Below are 18,426 nucleotides of genomic sequence, written 5' to 3' on the forward strand. Positions count from 1 at the left end.
AAATCTTCACTGGAAAATATTTTTCAAGTTAAAAATTTATGAATTCCAAGTAATTCCTAAGGACTGTTTAATTGCAAGGCATTTTCTCCACAGCATTAGTTTAAAATGTAGGTCATAATGCATCACACTCCCCTTAGGTATAAACAGCAAAACATTTTGTATTTAAATTCAGGATCATAATGCATGGTTTGTTTGTTTTTGTCTCTGTTTTCACTAAATTGATCTACTGCAGGATAAAAATAAGCAAAAATTCACTGTAAAGTAATAGCCCAAAAGGACACAAGCTCAGGTTTCATTGTCCCATCAAAGCTTTGACTTTCAAAACTCCAACCTTTATATTACATTGAAATAAAGGATAGCCTATAGACAGGCACTGAATGTTATCAATGAGAATAAGATTTATATTTCAAATATGTTTCTTACAAAACAACATTCTTAATACAGGAAGGAACAATACCACTATCAATGCTAACACAGAAATCTTCAAAGCCAAGTCAGCTAATTTGAGAAAACCATGCCGTATATTTTACTGGCTATTAAATTTTTCCCAAAATTTCATTTACTAGTTTGCCATTAATTCAAAATGCAATAACCCACTAAAAATATGTACATGCTAGTGAAGTATTTTTTTTATTTTGGACTGAAAAAATGTTTGTCTATGTAACTCACTCTTAAAATCCAAAGCAAAGTGGCCATATAGTGCTGAAATTTATCCTCAACCTTAGAAAATACATAAATCAGAACTTGATACACAAGGTATTTTTAATAAAATAAGGGAAGTTATAAGAAGTAAGCATGAATTCAACTTCATTAAAAAGACATTTCAATTTTACCTGAACATGAACAAACCACCATCTTTGTGTGTCCCTAAAAAATGTATATTTAACGGAGAGCTTATGTTAACACTGTTCTAATTTTAGATCATGGTATAGGATTATAAAATGAGTAAGTCTTTAAGCTATAAACTGTATAACTTATTGAACTTAGTAGTTTAATATAATCTGACAAGACTATGAGCATTTTCATGGATAAGTTTGGAGCTAAGTCTTTTCCTTAACTGTATATCAAAATCACTTTATTACATCTAGAATTATTTCTTCCATTTCTAGGGAGGAATTTTTTATGATAATCAGAATCTAAGCATTGATGGTTATTTTTATATTACGCAGATGTATGTCTGCCTCAGTTCTAAGAATATTCTTACTGGCACTTAAGACCCAAATACTGTAATATAGTATATAGTATGGAATACACATGTATAAAATAAGCATGTGAAGTATAAGTAGCATACTATACATTCAAAGAAAACTTACCAGACAGTTGTTTCCACTTGACTGTCATTGAGCTGTCGATTATCCAGTTGGGCAAAAAGTGGGAAAAGTACTTGAATCCCTCCAATTGAATGGATTGCACTATGGATTGAATGTGTTACTATAGCTTTCACATCCTACATAAAGACAAAAATATTTATTAAACTTCCATGACATGATTTTTATTACTATTTCCTGCCCCAGGCATCTTTATATGGTTAGTGTATTTTGATAATGGAACAGCTCTCAAAAATTTAATTATTGATAGACATACATGTATAAAGTAAAAATGAAGTATCTTTGACTAGTCATCTTTAAAGTTGAAATAAACTGAGAAGACTTTATCCTAAAATCACGAAACTAAATTAAGTTATTCTAGAAGAAATATTATTAGGTTTAAGGACATTCAAACAATTTTCAAGTTGGCAGGTAAAAACATTTTCAAATAAGAGTATTTTTTATACCTAGCAACTTCATGTTCAGAAAGTCAACAGATTTTATTTCAAAGGACACAGAAACACATGATAACAGATGGAACAAGTTTCCAAGTAAGTCAAAGGTGAAGAGAGAGGCTTGGTTTAGGAATTCAAACTTAAAAGCAGTAACGTTTTGTAGGTGAGCAGTGCTTACTGTGGGAAATGAAAACACTCTCAGTGCTGAGAGCATGAACACAAAGGCCCATCCACTTACCTGGAGCATCAGCGCATGTGGGGAATGCACAAATATAGAAGCATTTTCCTTTGGTGAGGACTCCAGGCAAAGCTGAGCATCAGTGGCCTTGGCATTATATGAAAAGGCAATACTACTTGCAAGTTTCCCATCATACAGAACCTGTTTGTGATGTTCTGCCAAATGAATATCACTCTCAGACTTAAACTTGAAGGTACTCTGTAAAAATAAAGGGTCATTAATACTCTTTTTAAAGTAAGAGTAAACTTCGAATTTTTAAAGCAAAGAAACAACTACATAATGATAGTTTATATATATATATATATATATATGATCTGGCACTAGACAGGAGTGGTGCATATCTTGCTGCTTTCACTTCAGTTCTGAAAGCTGCTTGATTTATTAACAATGCATTGTTTTGTTTTTGTTTTTGTTTTTAGAAAAATTCAGTTTATAGATTAATCCAAGTATTTACAAACACTGCAAACCAAGTATATCTGGCCAAATTCAAGCAGTTTTCTACCTGTGGTCTGACTACTCTCTATAGTCTCTTTACCTCCAATCTGTTCGCAAACCACTAATTACCAGATGTAAGTGAAGACAAAGGCAAAATGAATAATTAATCACATGTATCCAATGTTATGGATGGTACATTTACATTAAAATGTTTAGCTATTTCAATATTAGAAATGAGCAAAACTGCCCTATTTGGATCAGATATTTCATTTTACTTAATTATGTAAAATATAGAATATTATTTCTCACCTCAAAGCTTTCAATTTTAATTATTTTTTAAAAATCACTGCTTCACACATCTCAAAATAAAAGTATCAAAATATGCCATTTTAAAACTAGAATTTTATTTTTTGTCCTAAATATATACTACAAAAGAAACATGCAACCAGAATTTCTAAAACTCTTTAGTGAAATGATGATTTAGGCGGATAGTGATGTTGCCAAAAGAAAGCTATCTGATTGTCTTCTCTGGCTGACTTTGTATTATAAAATAACATTTACCATACATTTTACTCAAATTATGAATACTTAAAAGGGTTAGTAGTTGCACTTAATCTACTAATTTTAAACTACCATTTAATAAATGTTAGCATGTTGACTTCTGTTGCAGACCACCAGTCAGAGAAAACTTACTGCAGAGAAATAAGACATGAGTTAATTTGTAAAAACAAAACTATCTTATGGAAGATAAAGGCAATCAAGAACCACCAAAGTCACCTAGATAAAGAAGGACTACCTAAAGAGCTGAGTGGGCAAGGGCAGAGCTGTAGTGTAAGCAGGTAGAGCAGATCATGCAGTTATAGCTGAAAAGCCACAGGGAGATACTGGGAGCACTAGTTGAAACTGGAATAGCATCCATCCTAGCCTCTTCAATGAAGAAAAGACTTCTAATGATATCTGAAACAATAGACTAAGATGAGGCTGTGAGGGGAAGGTCCAAGACTATACACAAAGGGGTTTAACTGGGGCTGCGTGGTCCTTGATCCAGTCTCACTTTTTTATATTTACTGCAGTTAGTTCCATGGGGAAATTGCAAGGGTATCATGACAACTCTTGTCCAACAGATAGCCTATATCAAGATATGACAGATGTTTGCTAGGTTTGTTTCCAGTTCCCAAGCACCTTAGAAAGCAACACTCCCTCTAAAGCATGTGTCCAAGCATCAGATAACCTGACGGATGACCCAGTGTTTAAAAATGTTTTCTGTTTCCTAATTATCAAACTTTCCTTTAATTCCTTTTATAAAACATGGGTATTCTCGAAAATAACAATGAACTGTGTTGATTTTTTCAATTAACAAATAAAATATACACGAATCATTGAGAGTTTCTCTCATAAGGATCTTAAAAACATATTATGTTTTTCAACTGCAACAGATAGTCATTGTTTCTCCATGAGGCCATGCATAAACATGTAATCATAAACATTTAGTAGGATAGCAAAATCAATGAACAAGTAGTAAAGTTAAATAACATGTTCACTAATGTATACACTTACATATAACAATAACACATGTGAAAATGTGTCTTAAATATAAGCCACAGGTGCAAAAACATAATACATAAAACTCCCTGCTTGTTTAAAATATACTAAGATATTTAAATCATCCACATAAAATTAAAATGTTAATTTGTCTCTTAAGAACTTTCAAAATTGATTTATATTTTAAGAATTTTTCTAAATAAATGATAATAAGAATTTCATAAAATAAGAATTTAATTTTTGGCCAACCAAAAACAATCTGCTGGTTCAATGCAAATTTGAGTCCCATCAAAATTCCAACACAATTCTTAACAGATCTTAAAAGGACAATTCTCAGCTTTATATGGAAAAACAAAAAACTCAAGATAGCTAAAATAATCCTGAACAATAAAAAACTTGCTCAAACATGTTCACTGCTGCTCTAGTCATAATAGCCAGAAACTGGAAACAACCAAGATGTTGCTCAACAAAAGAATGGATAAAGAAAATGTGGTACATTTAAACAATGGAGTATTATTCCACTGTTTAAAAAAAATGACATCATGAAATTTGCAGACAAATGGATAAAACTAGAAAAAAAATCATCCTCATTGATTTGACCCAGGCCCAGAAAGATAAATATTGTATTTTTTTTTTTGTATTCTTTTACACGTGGGTAATATATATGAAGTAAATGATAACCATGCTACAATCTGAAGAACCAGAAAGGTTAAGGGACAAGTGGAGATGTATGGATCTCTCTGGGAGGGGTTAATAGAATATATTTTATGGATGGCTGGGGGTCAAGGGAAGGGAAACAGGAGGATCAGGCAGGGGGCAGGGAGATGGAGTTGAGGAAGGGATTTGGGGAAGAGAGCTAAAATTGAGCGGCATTTGTGGATGGTATAAAAATCAATTGCAGTGGAATATATGAAGACAATCTTCCTAAAATATATGAAGACAATCTTAATGAAGTCTTCAAATAATAGGGAGTCAGAGTCCCAACTGGCTATCTCTTGTCACCAAACTCAGGGTTCAGAACACCTGATTAGACCTGGATTATATCCAATTAAGCTATTGGCCAAAAGAGTCCCATGGAAATCCCCAAACAATTCAAGCTGTTGCCAAGATAAATAGCTTGCTCTCTACAACCTGACAGCAGCACCCCACTTCTATAGACAACACCCATACAACTCAACATGGAGAGGTGGAGCTGGTGCCTACACAGAACCTTCACTCCTCCATTCTACTGTGTTCAGTAGAGGACGATACTCTGTGTGCTATCAAGAGAAACATAAACACCAACCTAAGCACAAAACCTTTGATGTACCATCTGTCTTGCCTGCAAAATATGTTAAGCTCATTACTATGCTTATTATGCAAAGCTTGTGGGAGTAACCAACCAATGTCTGATTTGAGTTATGGTCCACTGGACAAAATGAAACCCATACCTGGCACTGATTGGCTGACCAAGAACCAGAGACTAGATAGCTCAGGGTCCTAAGGTAAAACCAATATAATGACTCCTAATGACATTCTGCTATACTCATAGATCAGTGCTCAGCCATCATCAGAGAAGCTTCCTCCTGAAGCAGATGGGAACAAATACAGAGATCCACAGCCAGACATCATGCAGAGAGTGAGAGATCTTGGAACACACACTTCTAAATGTGATATCTCCCCTCAGAGCTCAGGGAACCCCACAAAAGAAGAGGTTGAAAAAGTAAGAGCCAGAGGGGATGAAGGATACCAGGATAATGAGGCCCTCTAAATCAACTGATCAAGGCTCATATGAACTCACAGAGACTGAGCCATAAAGTACAGGGCCTATACAGGTAGGAAACAATTCCTCTGCGTATATATTACAGCTTTCAGTTCAATATTTTTATGGGATTCCTGAGTATGTGAATGACTGTGTCTCAGATTCTTGCGGTTTTTTTCTTTCTGTTGGTTTGCCTTGTCTAAGTCTGATGTGAACATTTTTATCTTTCTATATTTCATTTTGTTAGGTTTTGTTACTATCTCTTAGAAGTCTGTTATTTTCTAATGAAAAGACAGAAAGGAGTGAATTTGGATGAGAGGGATGTTGGGAGGAGGTGGGAGTAGAAGAAAGGGAAACTGTAATCATGATATATTGCATGAGAAAACAATCTATTCATAATAAAAATAGAAGTGGAAAAAAATAAAAATTCTCTCTTAAGAACTTTCAAAATAGATCTGTATTTAATAATTTTTCTAAATAAATGATAACATTTATAAAACTAGAACTTAATTTTAGTCTCATATTTCTTGGAAAAAATACAAATATATATATATCAAAATATAAGTAAGTATATTATAGAAATTGTGTACACAGATAATGTACAGTAAGTATTGTTGCTACACATTATCATTCCTATGAGACCTCACATTGTCTATTAGCATGCTACAGTGAGAAGACCTGAAATAGAACAGTGGCTTCTTATTCCAATGATGTCATATGTATTGGTTTTATGCAAAATAAAAGAAACATATCTGGATAATATAAATACTTAATAGAAAATACAAAACAAACTGAAAAAAATAGGTAAACAGTGTAAGATCACATATATTTCTAACATTCTAAATTCAAATTTAATTTCAACCACTTAAATGTATCAAAGTCTCCTCTGAGAATCTGAGTTCAAGTCAGAAGCAATCAAATTTAGTTGGTGCCTTCAGTTAGACAACTTTCACAGTTTTCCTTGAGTTACATAGAATTCCAAGTCACTGTTCCCCATATTTACCTATTGCTTTATACACTAAACTGGCGATAATGTTGCTATGTTTTGGTAAATAATTCTTCAAAAGTAAGAACTGGCATATCCAACTTTTTAGGCCCTGCATACACTGAAAGTGCAATTAAGAGATGATGAATGAATTCCCTGTCACAGCACATTACATCATGTAAAACCTACAGCAACAATATCCAAGAAAATAAATCACATCATACAGAAAGGAAGAGTGAATAGAAGGACTTGTTTTACAAAATGAATTAGGTAGCATTCATTTATTCATATACTCATGCACAAAGGATATTAATGTATTATATATAAACACATTATTATTTATTACATGGCATACATCATCCATTTTAACAGTATTTTTAATCAATTTTAAGTTACATAATAATCGTTCCTTAAAATAATATTGGCAGCTAGTCTTCACTAAAGATTGAAGTGTTGAAAGATACCTCAAGTCAGTAAATGATGTTAAAGGACAGCATAGAAGACATGAAGCAACTTACACCCTCTAAATTTCCCTTATTAAGTTGACCCACAGGGTCTTCGGCTTCAATTTCCATGATCAAATAACACACAACATAACTTTAAAATCATATCAGTGTTCAATCCCATAGCAAACCCAGAAAGCATTATTTTTATATGAAATATCAAAAGAATCCAGTCTGATTTTCATGGACTCTAAAATATAAGTGAGCATATTCCTTTCTGCAGAGATGGTACTCCATGGGCAATTCCAGTAGAGTTTTGAGAGTAGCTTGCAAATAACCAGTTTACTCTAACCCATTATTATGGATCATCAAACATTTTAACAATATTACCTGTGGTCTCTTTTATATACTGGTACAAATTTTTGTTATCAAAATAAAGCTTGGAAAGAAAATATTATTTTTATATAACTAGCCTTTGTGTTTAATAATTATTGGTGATACATTTGTTCACCTATGGTGATATATTGTGTACCCTAATAAAATTTGCCTGAAGATCAGAGGACAGAACAAGCCACTAGATTAAACATAGAGGCCAGACAGTGGTGGCAAACGCCTTTAACCCTAGCACTTGGGAGGCAGAGATCCGTCTGGATCTCTATGATTTCAAAGCCATCCTGGACTACATGAGATTGACTCAGTCTAGGAGAGAAACAGAGCCAGGCAGTGGTGACACATACCCTTAATCCCAGCACTTGAGATCTCACACCTTGAATCTCAGTATTTGAGAAGTCGCACGCCTTTAATCCCAGCAATAGGAAGTAAGTAATATGATGGGCAGAGAAAGGTATATAAGGCATGATGAGACAGGAACTAAATTTGGTAAGTAGGTAAACTGATATATGTCATTATCGTAATACCTTTACATTTTATTGATTAATCATTTTCTGCTATGTTAAAATACTAGCTTCATTGCATGCATTGAACTGTGATTTACTCAGGTCAAGTGAGCTACTGACTTATACTCAATCTCAAATCATTTATTTCTAGACACTAAAATATGGAAACTATTCACCAAATGAGACCATTTATAGCCCCCTCTAGTGTTCTGTTAGCATTTTTCTGTGTGACATAAATCAATTTTACATGAAAGAAGTTTGCTTTAATCAACTGTGTACATTTAAGAGAAATCACGAGAGAGAAGATTTTACTTCATCTACACCTTTCATTTGTTGTGTCTGGGGCTCAGTCCTAATGATCCATGTTTCCCACTTTGGTCACTGAAGTGTGCTGGTGCCAACATTTCTCCTAAATCTTCTCATTTCTCATACCTGGAGAGACTTTCATGAATGAATTCTGGCATGTAAGGGTGTTTTTCTTTCATAACTTTAAAAAAATACTTTGCTTCATCTCTATGATTTTCCTAGTGTGGTTTTTCCAAACCATTACTTCCTCAATCAATTTCCAATTTTCTCTCATTTACAAGGGTTTCCTTTACATTTGGCTCTTCATTTTTCTGTCTTGCTTTTTGTTTGTTTGTTTGTTTTTGTTTATCTGTTTTTGATTGACTTTTTGTGGGATTCTTGTTTTATTTGAGCATCTGAAATTGTTTATTGAACATCACTGCCTAGTTTCCAAAGGGAAGGCTGGACAAAAATAAAACATGTAACACAGACCATGAAGGACCAATCCTCCTTTGTAGGGACACATGCCCCTAACCTGGGTGCTTATCTTGTGATTTCTCTCCTTCTCTAGGATTTGGACACAACATAGAAGGGAATTAGAAATGCAAGTAGTTGAGTCATCTCACTCAAAGCAGAGATGGATAATAGCTTGGGACAGGGCCAGCTAAGACACTGTGCAGGTATTCTGGCTATGGTGTCGGGAACAGAAGTGGAGAAAGTTGGAAGTTGGAGATATGGTATCAGGGTTTCCTTTTCAGGAGATTGGCCCCACAGAGGCCTGTAAGCCAGTGATGGCAGTGGCTAGAACCACAAACTGACTTCTTTATTATCACCTGCCTTTCAGATAGCTACCAGGAAGAGATCCCCAGAACCTGCCTCCTCCCTTCCTTGTCTAGCTTGGTCTTGGAGTTGGGGGACCAGAGGCCAGAGCAGATGCAGCACTGCACATGGTATTTGGCACCAATAGAATAAATCCTAATGATGGCTCCTGCAGCATTTATAGGTTCTCCCTTGAAGTACTTGTGGAATTCTGCATGGAGGGACTGGTAGACTTCCACGGTGTCCAGTCTGCAGGCCCCAGCTACTTCTTGAGCTGCTCCTCCTGTGTTCTCTCCTGGCCTATTAGATAAGCAGTATGGTATGACTCCAGGCTCTTGGCCAGATGCCAGATGAACTGCATCAATATAGGATGGTAGGAGCACACTTGTCTGTTCCATTTCCAGGATGAAGCCTTAGTTGGTTGTCTCCTCTCACACTTGGTGGACACTATCCAAAAGGTGTCTCTGGCTGTCATCCCAGTGGTGAAGTGAGAGAAAATGCCCAACCTATTTTTCACATTTCTCCTCCACAAAGGTCTTGTGTTTCTGTCTCCTCACCTCCTTTCCTTCTCTGGCTTGGCACTAACCATACAGTTACTGGAGCCATCACACAAAAACCAGACAAACCATTCTTACAGTTTCCTTAAGCACAAGAGCACTTAACAATAGCATATGCATACACCAAAGTGAACTCCCTGTTCATCTCTTCCAGCTGCTGGTCCAGCTCCACTCTTCACAAGCTGCTGTGCTCCTCAGTGTTGTGTCTCAGCGATGTCCAGCTTCTTCAACACTTATTCATTCTGCACTTGCAGTAGCCCCATGCAAGCTGTTCCATTTCTATCTGAAACTGCTTCCAGTGTTTGAGCTCTTTAAATTTATTTTAAGTGGAGTTACTAAGGTCCTTGGCTCTATTACACCTGAAATATTTTCACATTACTACTTCAGATATACTTTTCTATCACTTTAACTTATGCTTCACATATTAGACATTCCAATAAGAGATCAAACTTAAACAAAAGTTATTCAAAAGTAAACCAAAGCAAAATTAAAGAAAAAGAATAATGTTCCTATCTATATCAAGTTCTAATATAGCCATTAGATGCTAAGCTGCTGCAGCCCACATGAACAGCTATGAACACAGCTAAACACAAAGATATATCCCTAGTTATAACACTGAGAGAATTTTTCCTTTGCAAATTTTTCTAAGATGATAATGTAGTTCTTAAATGTGAACTCTATAGGTAACAATGATGTGTCACAATAAAAAAGGTAGGAAACTCCCCTTTTAGGGGTGCAAAAAGATATAGGAGTAAGGGTCCAAAAGTAATGGGAATGAGAGGTAAGGCCCTCACCATACAATGTGCTCTTGTATCAAAGTGTTCATGTGTAACATAGGACCATGAGAGTCAACTAACTGTTATATCCTACATACTCTGAACAGTCTAACTACAGCTCTCCTGCAAGCAGTGACTTTGCTCACTACCAAGACACTAGGGTGAAGTATGTGAATGTTCCTGTCAGAATGTGGCTGGGTCTCATTTGCATCTTTTCTTTCTTTATATTATCTAAATTTCTATTTAAAAAACCTGTCAACATCAAAGAGTTTTGCATATACAAACTGCTGAATAATAACTATGCTTTGCATTTCCAATTGAGAAAATTCAACTGTGCTCATTAATTTACAATCTCCATTAACAAAGGCTCAGTTGGTTAGAGACTTTTACAACTTAATATGATAATTTCTCAAGATATGCCCACAATTAGAGGTATTTCTTGTGTATATGTCAAATTTTAGTATAGGCCCTTGACTCTCTATATAAGGACTCTACGTGTAGAAAGAACACAATTACTTAGGGCTCCTTCTAATTTTTACCACTGTTATAAAAGAGCATGCCAAAAAAGAGCCAAATGAGGAATTTCTAATTCGCAAAGCTGTTCAACACAATGTTGGCTCCTTTCTGAGTAGAAGAACCTAACACTTAGATCTCACCCTTTTCCTTATGTGCTGCCAGGAAGCTCCTATTGATTCTGAAATTTGTTTACAATAGTGATACTAGATTTATAGTTTACATTATTTTTCAACTTCTCACCTTTATTTATATTTTGTCACTGTATTTAATATCATTTAATTAGTGCTTAATTGTTACTTCACAGTGTGAGGGGGATGGCTCATCAGTAAAGAGCACTTGCTGTTCTTGCAGGGGTCCTAAGTTCATTCTCAGTACCCCAACGGCAGCTCAGAAACATCTGCAAGTTCAGTTCCAAGGGACCAATGCCTTCTTTAGGCCTCTGTGGATACCAGGAATACACATGGTGCACATACATAAATACAGGCAAACTTTCATACATATGAGTGTGTGTGTGTGTGTGTGTGTGTGTGTGTGTGTGTGTGTGTATCCATAAAAACAGAAAGCTAATGAAAATATTTTATGATCAAGACAAAGGAAGACAGAAGACTAGATACATTCTAAACCATATTAAGACTCTCATGCAAAGTTAACACAAAGCAGAACAAAAAATCAAATAGAGAGAAAAAAGGAAAATAAAATCATGAAATTTGCAGGTAAATGGGTGGAACTAGGGGGGAAAATCATTCCAAATGAGGTACCCTGGACCAAGAAAGACAAATATGGAATGCATTTGCTTTTATGTGGATATTCACTGTTAAATCAATAATTACCAAGCTATAATATGTAGAAACATAGAGGTTAGGTATAGAGTAAGGTACTATGAGAGACAGATCTTGTTAGGAAAGGGAAACTGAATAGATAGGTAAGGATGGATGATGAGGGGGCTGGAACGAGGATGGGGGAGCGGGAGGGGAATGAGAGTTGAGGGAGGGACTATGGGAAGAGACAGCTAACATTAAGCCATTTGAAAGGTAGTATTGAAATCTACAATAGTAGAAGCTTACTAAAATATTTATATACATGAAGGTGGTCTACATAAAATCGTCAATAATGGGGGACACAGAATCCCAACTGGCCATCTCTTGTCACCAAATGAAGTTTCTAGTACCAGGACTGATTACATCTAATTGAGTTTTAAGCTAATGTGGTCCTACGGAAATCCTCAAACTACTCATGCTGTTGCCAAAACTATAGGTTGCTCTCTATAAACTGACACCAAGGTCCTATTGCTGAAGACAACACCCACACAACTTACTGAACATGGAGAAGTTGAACTGGTGGCTACATAGAGCCTTCATCACTACCTTCTAGCAACATTGGTACAGGAAGGTACTCTGCATGCTACCAAAAAAATAAATGTAAATAGCAACACAGCTTCAAACCAGTGGATCAACTGCAAAATACATTAGGGCAATGGTGGCACAATACATGATTTGACTTAATGCCCACTCATGAGATGGAACCCATAACCAACACTGCTTGGGTGACCACGGACCTGACACACTAGATAGCCTAGGTATCTAAGGTAAAACCAAATACTAATTTTTTTTTTTTAAAAAAAAAGTAGCAATAAAATGACTCCCAGTGACATTCTGTTATACTCATAGTTCAGCACTTTGTTCAGCCATCAGCAGAGAAATTTCCTTCTGCAGCAGATGGGAACAAATATAGGGACCCACAGCCAGATATTATGCAGAAAGTGAGAGACTTTGGAACACTCAGCCCTACATGAGATGTCTCCATCAAATGCCTCCCCTCAGAGCTCATGGAAATCCAAAGAAGAGAAGAAGGAATAGAGGACAGGAAAAAAAAAATGTCCTCTAAATCAACATGATCAAAGCACATATGAACTCAGAGACTGAGGCAGCATGCACAAGGCCTGCATGGGTCTGCACCAGGTCCTCTGTGCTTACACTATAGCTTTCAGGTTTAGTGTTTTTATGGGATTTCTGACTGTGTAATCAAGTGGATCTCTGAGACTTATGCCCCTTCTCTTGGGCTCTTTTCCTTCTGTAAATTTGTCTCATCCACCTAGTTTTTGTTTTATCTTTTATTTTAATTATTATCCCATAAAGCCTGTTCGTTACTAATGTGAGACAGAAAGGGAGTGGATTCAAAAGGGAGAGGAAGCGGGGAGAAATTGAGAGGTACAGAGGGAAGGGAAACTGTAATCAGGCTATATTATGTGAGAAAGGATTCTATTTTCAATAAAAGGGGAAAAGGGGAGGAAATTGGTGTAGGGGAAAAAAGTGGCTATACTAACACCAATTCATATCTAGGCCTAGTGAAACAAAACAAAATGGATACAAGATAGCAGCATGTAATGTCACTGTGACATAAAACAGCAAGACTCTTTTTAGTATTTTGGTTATTAAAGTCACTAGGAACAAACAGATCTGTTTAAAAGAATAATTTTGTTACTTACATGTCTAACATAAAACAATAAAACATAAATATGAATGTAAAAAGGTTTAAAAAGAATATTTTATTATTTAGTATTACTCTTCCTAAACAATCTTCCCGTAAATTTAAACTTTAAACTTTAAAAAAGCAGCAACACAAGATGTTCTCCTCAAACATTATCAACTTTAATTTATAATGTATAATTTTATCTCCCCTCCAAATAGTCTGAAATTGTACAAATTCAAATGTGATTTAAGTAATTTAGCCATACATACCAAGTGTACTTATTAAAAACTATTTCATAGGTGTCAATACTGCATTTTGCCTACAATGCATCTATTTCAAAAGCTAAATAGAAATCAGGATAATATGATAAGTCAGAATCAGAGGTTTTGTGACAGAGTACATCTATCACACTATTCTTTACCAAATGTAAGGGACAAGTAAATGTAGATGCATAAAATGAATGATCTCAACAGGACAGAGCATTGGACACTGCTTCTTCCTCTAAATATGTAACTCTTTTCTCCATTGCACCCCTTTCAACATGTCATTTTTATTAAAGATTTGTTTATGTATGTATGCATTTCTGAGTGTTCTACCTGCATGTATATCTGCATGCCACAAGAGGGCATCAGATTCTGTTACAAATGGTTGTGAGCCACCACATGATTGCTGGAATTGAACTCAGGACTTCTGGAAGGGTAACCAGTGTTCTTAACCTCTGTGACCTCAAAACGTCATTATTATATATATTAAAAACATATATATGTTCATAATATAATAAGTCATTTTGTATGTTTGTAATATGATGTACATATTTCAAAATCTGAGATTTCAAATACCACTTTAATGAGCAATATACTATTAGAAAATAATTTTTTTAAGAATTGACAGCTAAAGGTATGTCTTTAATATCAGAACACCTTTATGAAAAATAAAAAGTTCATGAAATGACAATAGTTAAAAACAGAAAGGGCAGACAAAAAGGAGCATCATAGTAAGGTTCAAAAAGTTGGGGTGACACTGACCCATACTGAACAAAGATTTTCACAAAATCTACAGTGTTACAACAGACTATACAACAAGACCTCTGTAGGGAATTTGTAATAATGTGGCCATTCCTACCTTATAACCAGGTCCTAATTGATGAACTGCAAATATCTGTGCTGGGTTAAGAGCTTCACTGAACACATACACGGCCCCAAGCTGGCCACAGAATACCCTATTGGCATCCGCGGTTTCTGAAGATCCAAGAAAGCACTTGTCATAGCTCTATTTTTAAAAGTCACAAAAAATGAATCGTTATTTTGTAATGACAGAACATTTAAGAGTGCATTTCTTCATTAACAGACATATTTTAAGATACCAATAATAGTGAAAAGCATTGTATAAACTGTTTTTCAGGTATTTCAATAAGTCAATGAACAAGTTTTAGAGAAAATAAAGTCAGTTAAGTAGGAGTTAAGCACACACCATCCATCACAACCTCAGACTTGACCACTTTTACAAATTGTAACATTAAAGACAAAGAGTTTGTAGTTGTTTATAATTGAATTCTGTACATCAGAAGACAAATTATAATTTGTTCACTGAAGCAAAGCTAATTTTAAATTGCTAATATTCACAGCTGCTCAAATTTAGAGAGGTTAAAGTGAATCAAAAGAATGACTTTTATCAAATCTTAACTATAAATCCATAGTGTTAATTTTGTAAAAATTCTACTTCATTTCTCCACATGGATTTACCACCCTCTTTTTCTACACTAATTCAGCAATGATGAAGAAAATCAGTTTCTTCTTGTATGAGTACGGATTATACAGAAGCAAACACACAATAATGATTCAATCTGCTCAGAATATTGTCTATCTAAACAATTTCCCATCTAGAAGGGATAGCACATCTACATCCTTTCAATGCCAAACACTGACGCCAGAAACTGTAGTTACTGCCCAATGTCCTCCCGCAGGATATTCCACACATTGATTCTAATAAGCACACCAATATTCAGCTATCAATCTAGACAGAGCCAAAGAAATCAATTAGTAGACAAACAGATCTATCAAATATGAAATCCCATTTGTGCCTAATTCAATAACAAAAAGTAATGTGAATGGAATAATAAAAACAAAACAAGAACTCATCATTAAACATGCAAGTGTAATTTAAATTGTGGAAACTAAAGTTACTACTACATAAAGAATGTGTACATGCCCAGGCTTCTCCATTTCTTGAAGTACTATCACAGAATTCAAAATCTTCTGTCTCTTTTATTGTTGTTGTTGTTGTTTTAAATACTGTTTTTTCAGCTAATGTTGGTCAACAAAAAACAGGAGCTTCCTTTATGTTAGTAATAAAGAGACTACATTCCCCTGCAACATCAGTGGACGAGAAGCAGAATCCTATTTCTATGTTCTCATTTGCCTATGGTTCCCCCATGAGTCTGTTGGGCAGTAAAGCAAGATTCCCCTGTAAAGGCACAGGCAAGAACTTTCTAAATTCTGCATGTTCCATGTATCTTCTGTGCATATTCATATTGATTTGCTCTGCTGTTGTGTTATTTAAAAAATATTCTTAGTGAAAATCCAAGAATCTTAGCTTCCAGATCATACAAAAATAAGGTAAAGTCAACTTGGCTGGGGCAGGACAGCTTGTCACCCACTGATCTACATATAGACTAGACAATGTTAACAGTCTTATTCATTTATGAGAAAACAGAACAAGAGAATATAACATAACCCCTGCCCTCAAAGAGATTAAAATTAAAGGAGATGCAAACAAAATTTAGAAGTAGATTTTAGTTGTTTTTCTTAAAAGCAAGTCATTACTATTACAACCACACACAACCAGGTATATTAGAAGGGTTGTGTATCACTGGCATCAAAGATAACTTTCAGCACTGCAAACCATGCTTTACTTTGGCCCTAAAAATGCCAGGAGGAAGGAAAGGGAAACTCAAACTACAGAAATAGTAAGCATCATGGAGATTTCAATTCCATGTCTTCTCTATCTAGATCCAGTGTCACCTGCTCCAACACAGACCCACAAAGTGAAGCAAGTATCTCTGTGTTATGATGACAGATCATCCTGTGCATGATATGTCCTCTGTTTCACAGTCCTTTTCTGTTATAGAATTCTAAGCATTGCAGCCAGATTGAGTTTTTTATGTTTGTTTGTTCGTTTTGGTTTGGTTTTTTTTTGGATTTTTGAGGCAGTGTTTCTCTGTGTAGCTCTGACTGTCATGGAGCTCACTTTGTAGACCAGGCTGGCCTCAAACTCACAAATTCCAGCTGCCTCTGCCTCCTGAGTGCTGGGATTAAAGGTGTGTACCACCATGCCCACCCAGATTTGAAATATTTTCAATATAAACTTAGGAGGCTTTTTGGCCTGGGTCAGATGCAAGCCCAGGCCTATATTTGCAAATGAGGTACGTATATCACCTGACCCCAGGGTACCACATAACCTCATTCTATTTTTATTTTTTTAAATATCATTAAATCATGTGTCTGAAACAACTGCATACTATATTTAAGAATTAAATATAAATTATATAAGTATAAATTAATTAATTTAAGAGTAAAATATAAATAAAACATTTCAAACAGAAATTTGCATGTTTCTACCAAATAGCCATTACTTATATTACAGTGAGAGAACATACTGTAAAATACATTTAAGAATTTAAACTTACATCATTTGTGTTTACATGCCAAGCCATGTCACCATAAGATACCAGCTGGCCATTGACATAACAACGGATCTCACTGTTCCTCCATCGGTTGTAGATGTGGACAATGCTGATCATGTACCACTGCAATACAACAACTAAGATGTCAAATGTCTAAAACACAGGCACAGCCTTTGTACTTTCTTACAAGAGATCTCAAGGAGTTTACACCTCATGCCCCTTCCTCCCATTTCTTATGTCCCTGGGGAAAGAAGAGGTCAGGGAACTCCCAGTCTCCAACACTGATAAATAGGAAAAGAAGTGACTGCTGAGGAACTGAGAAAGACACACAACATTTGAAGACAATCATAGAAAAATCACTATGAGTGGATAAACTTCATATCGAACACTTGGGATGAAAAGGAAATGTGGGATGAACAGGAGGGAAACAAGGTTGCAAGCAAAAGGACACACAGAGGTTTGATGAAAACTTTCTCAGTATTTAGATGCAGCAACATCTGTAGGAAACTGGCCTTTTGCTTTCTGTATAATGGTTTATTCCTAAAGCTTGTGAGAAACATGAGATGATGATTATCATAGCTTAGAAAAATAACTGGCAACAGCGTGGAAATGTAGCTGCCAGACAAGTGTGGATGCAGATAAGCTTATAAAGCTTCGAGAAGGAAATCAGAAGAGCCTGAACTAAGAAGACAAATACACTGATAAGTTAAAGGAGGGGAGGAGTAGTTAACTAATGGCACTGATAAAAGCACTACATAAGAAAACTATGAGTTTTCAATGGTGTCTACTATTTCACTTAAATGGCTAGGTACCATTAACTTATTCAATAAAACATGATGATCAGGTCTATAGTTTTTAAACAAACAATTTATTTTGGATCATAAATAAAATAAATAAGATATATGAATACATGAATGTATAAATTACTGGGTAAGTTAATCTCAGTTAAGTTATATCTATTTTTCTGTTTCTTGAGACCATAAAAATGTAGTAGATGCAAATGAGTTTTTACCATTTCAAAGGACTCCAATGCTTGACATATTTTTAAGTTCAAGACAGTAACAGAACTTGAGTACTCTCCATACATACACGTACTGACACTAATCATATATGCTGTGATTTACATGTAATCTGAGACCCAAAAATTGATATATAAAAGTGTACAACAAGAAGTAAGAAAAATATATGTACTAAGAATTCCTGAGGTACACATTACAACTAAAGAAAATAGATAATAAATAAGAAAAATTACAACATAATATTTACACAAATATCTCTAC

The 18,426-nt window shown here is 35.1% G+C and overlaps 1 protein-coding gene across 8 annotated transcripts in view; it reads right to left on the reverse strand.

Moving 5' to 3' along the window:
- Nbea (neurobeachin) overlaps window positions 1–18,426 on the reverse strand; it is a 544,486-nt gene that overhangs the window by 440,105 nt on the left and 85,955 nt on the right. For 7 of the 8 annotated variants that reach the window (XM_028882144.2, XM_037206608.1, XM_028882142.2 and 4 more), the window contains exons 7-10: window positions 17,150–17,269; window positions 14,587–14,733; window positions 2,001–2,198; window positions 1,314–1,447 (exon numbers count right to left, since the gene is read on the reverse strand). In XM_028882144.2, coding sequence (XP_028737977.1) covers window positions 1,314–1,447; window positions 2,001–2,198; window positions 14,587–14,733; window positions 17,150–17,269 — 599 coding nt within the window. Of the gene's footprint in view, window positions 1–1,313; window positions 1,448–2,000; window positions 2,199–14,586; window positions 14,734–17,149; window positions 17,270–18,426 lie in introns of those variants that run through there. The other variant, XM_028882145.2, reaches the window with a different exon arrangement.

This window comes from Peromyscus leucopus, chromosome 6, assembly GCF_004664715.2.
Source record: "Peromyscus leucopus breed LL Stock chromosome 6, UCI_PerLeu_2.1, whole genome shotgun sequence".
Lineage (NCBI taxonomy): Eukaryota > Metazoa > Chordata > Mammalia > Rodentia > Cricetidae > Peromyscus > Peromyscus leucopus.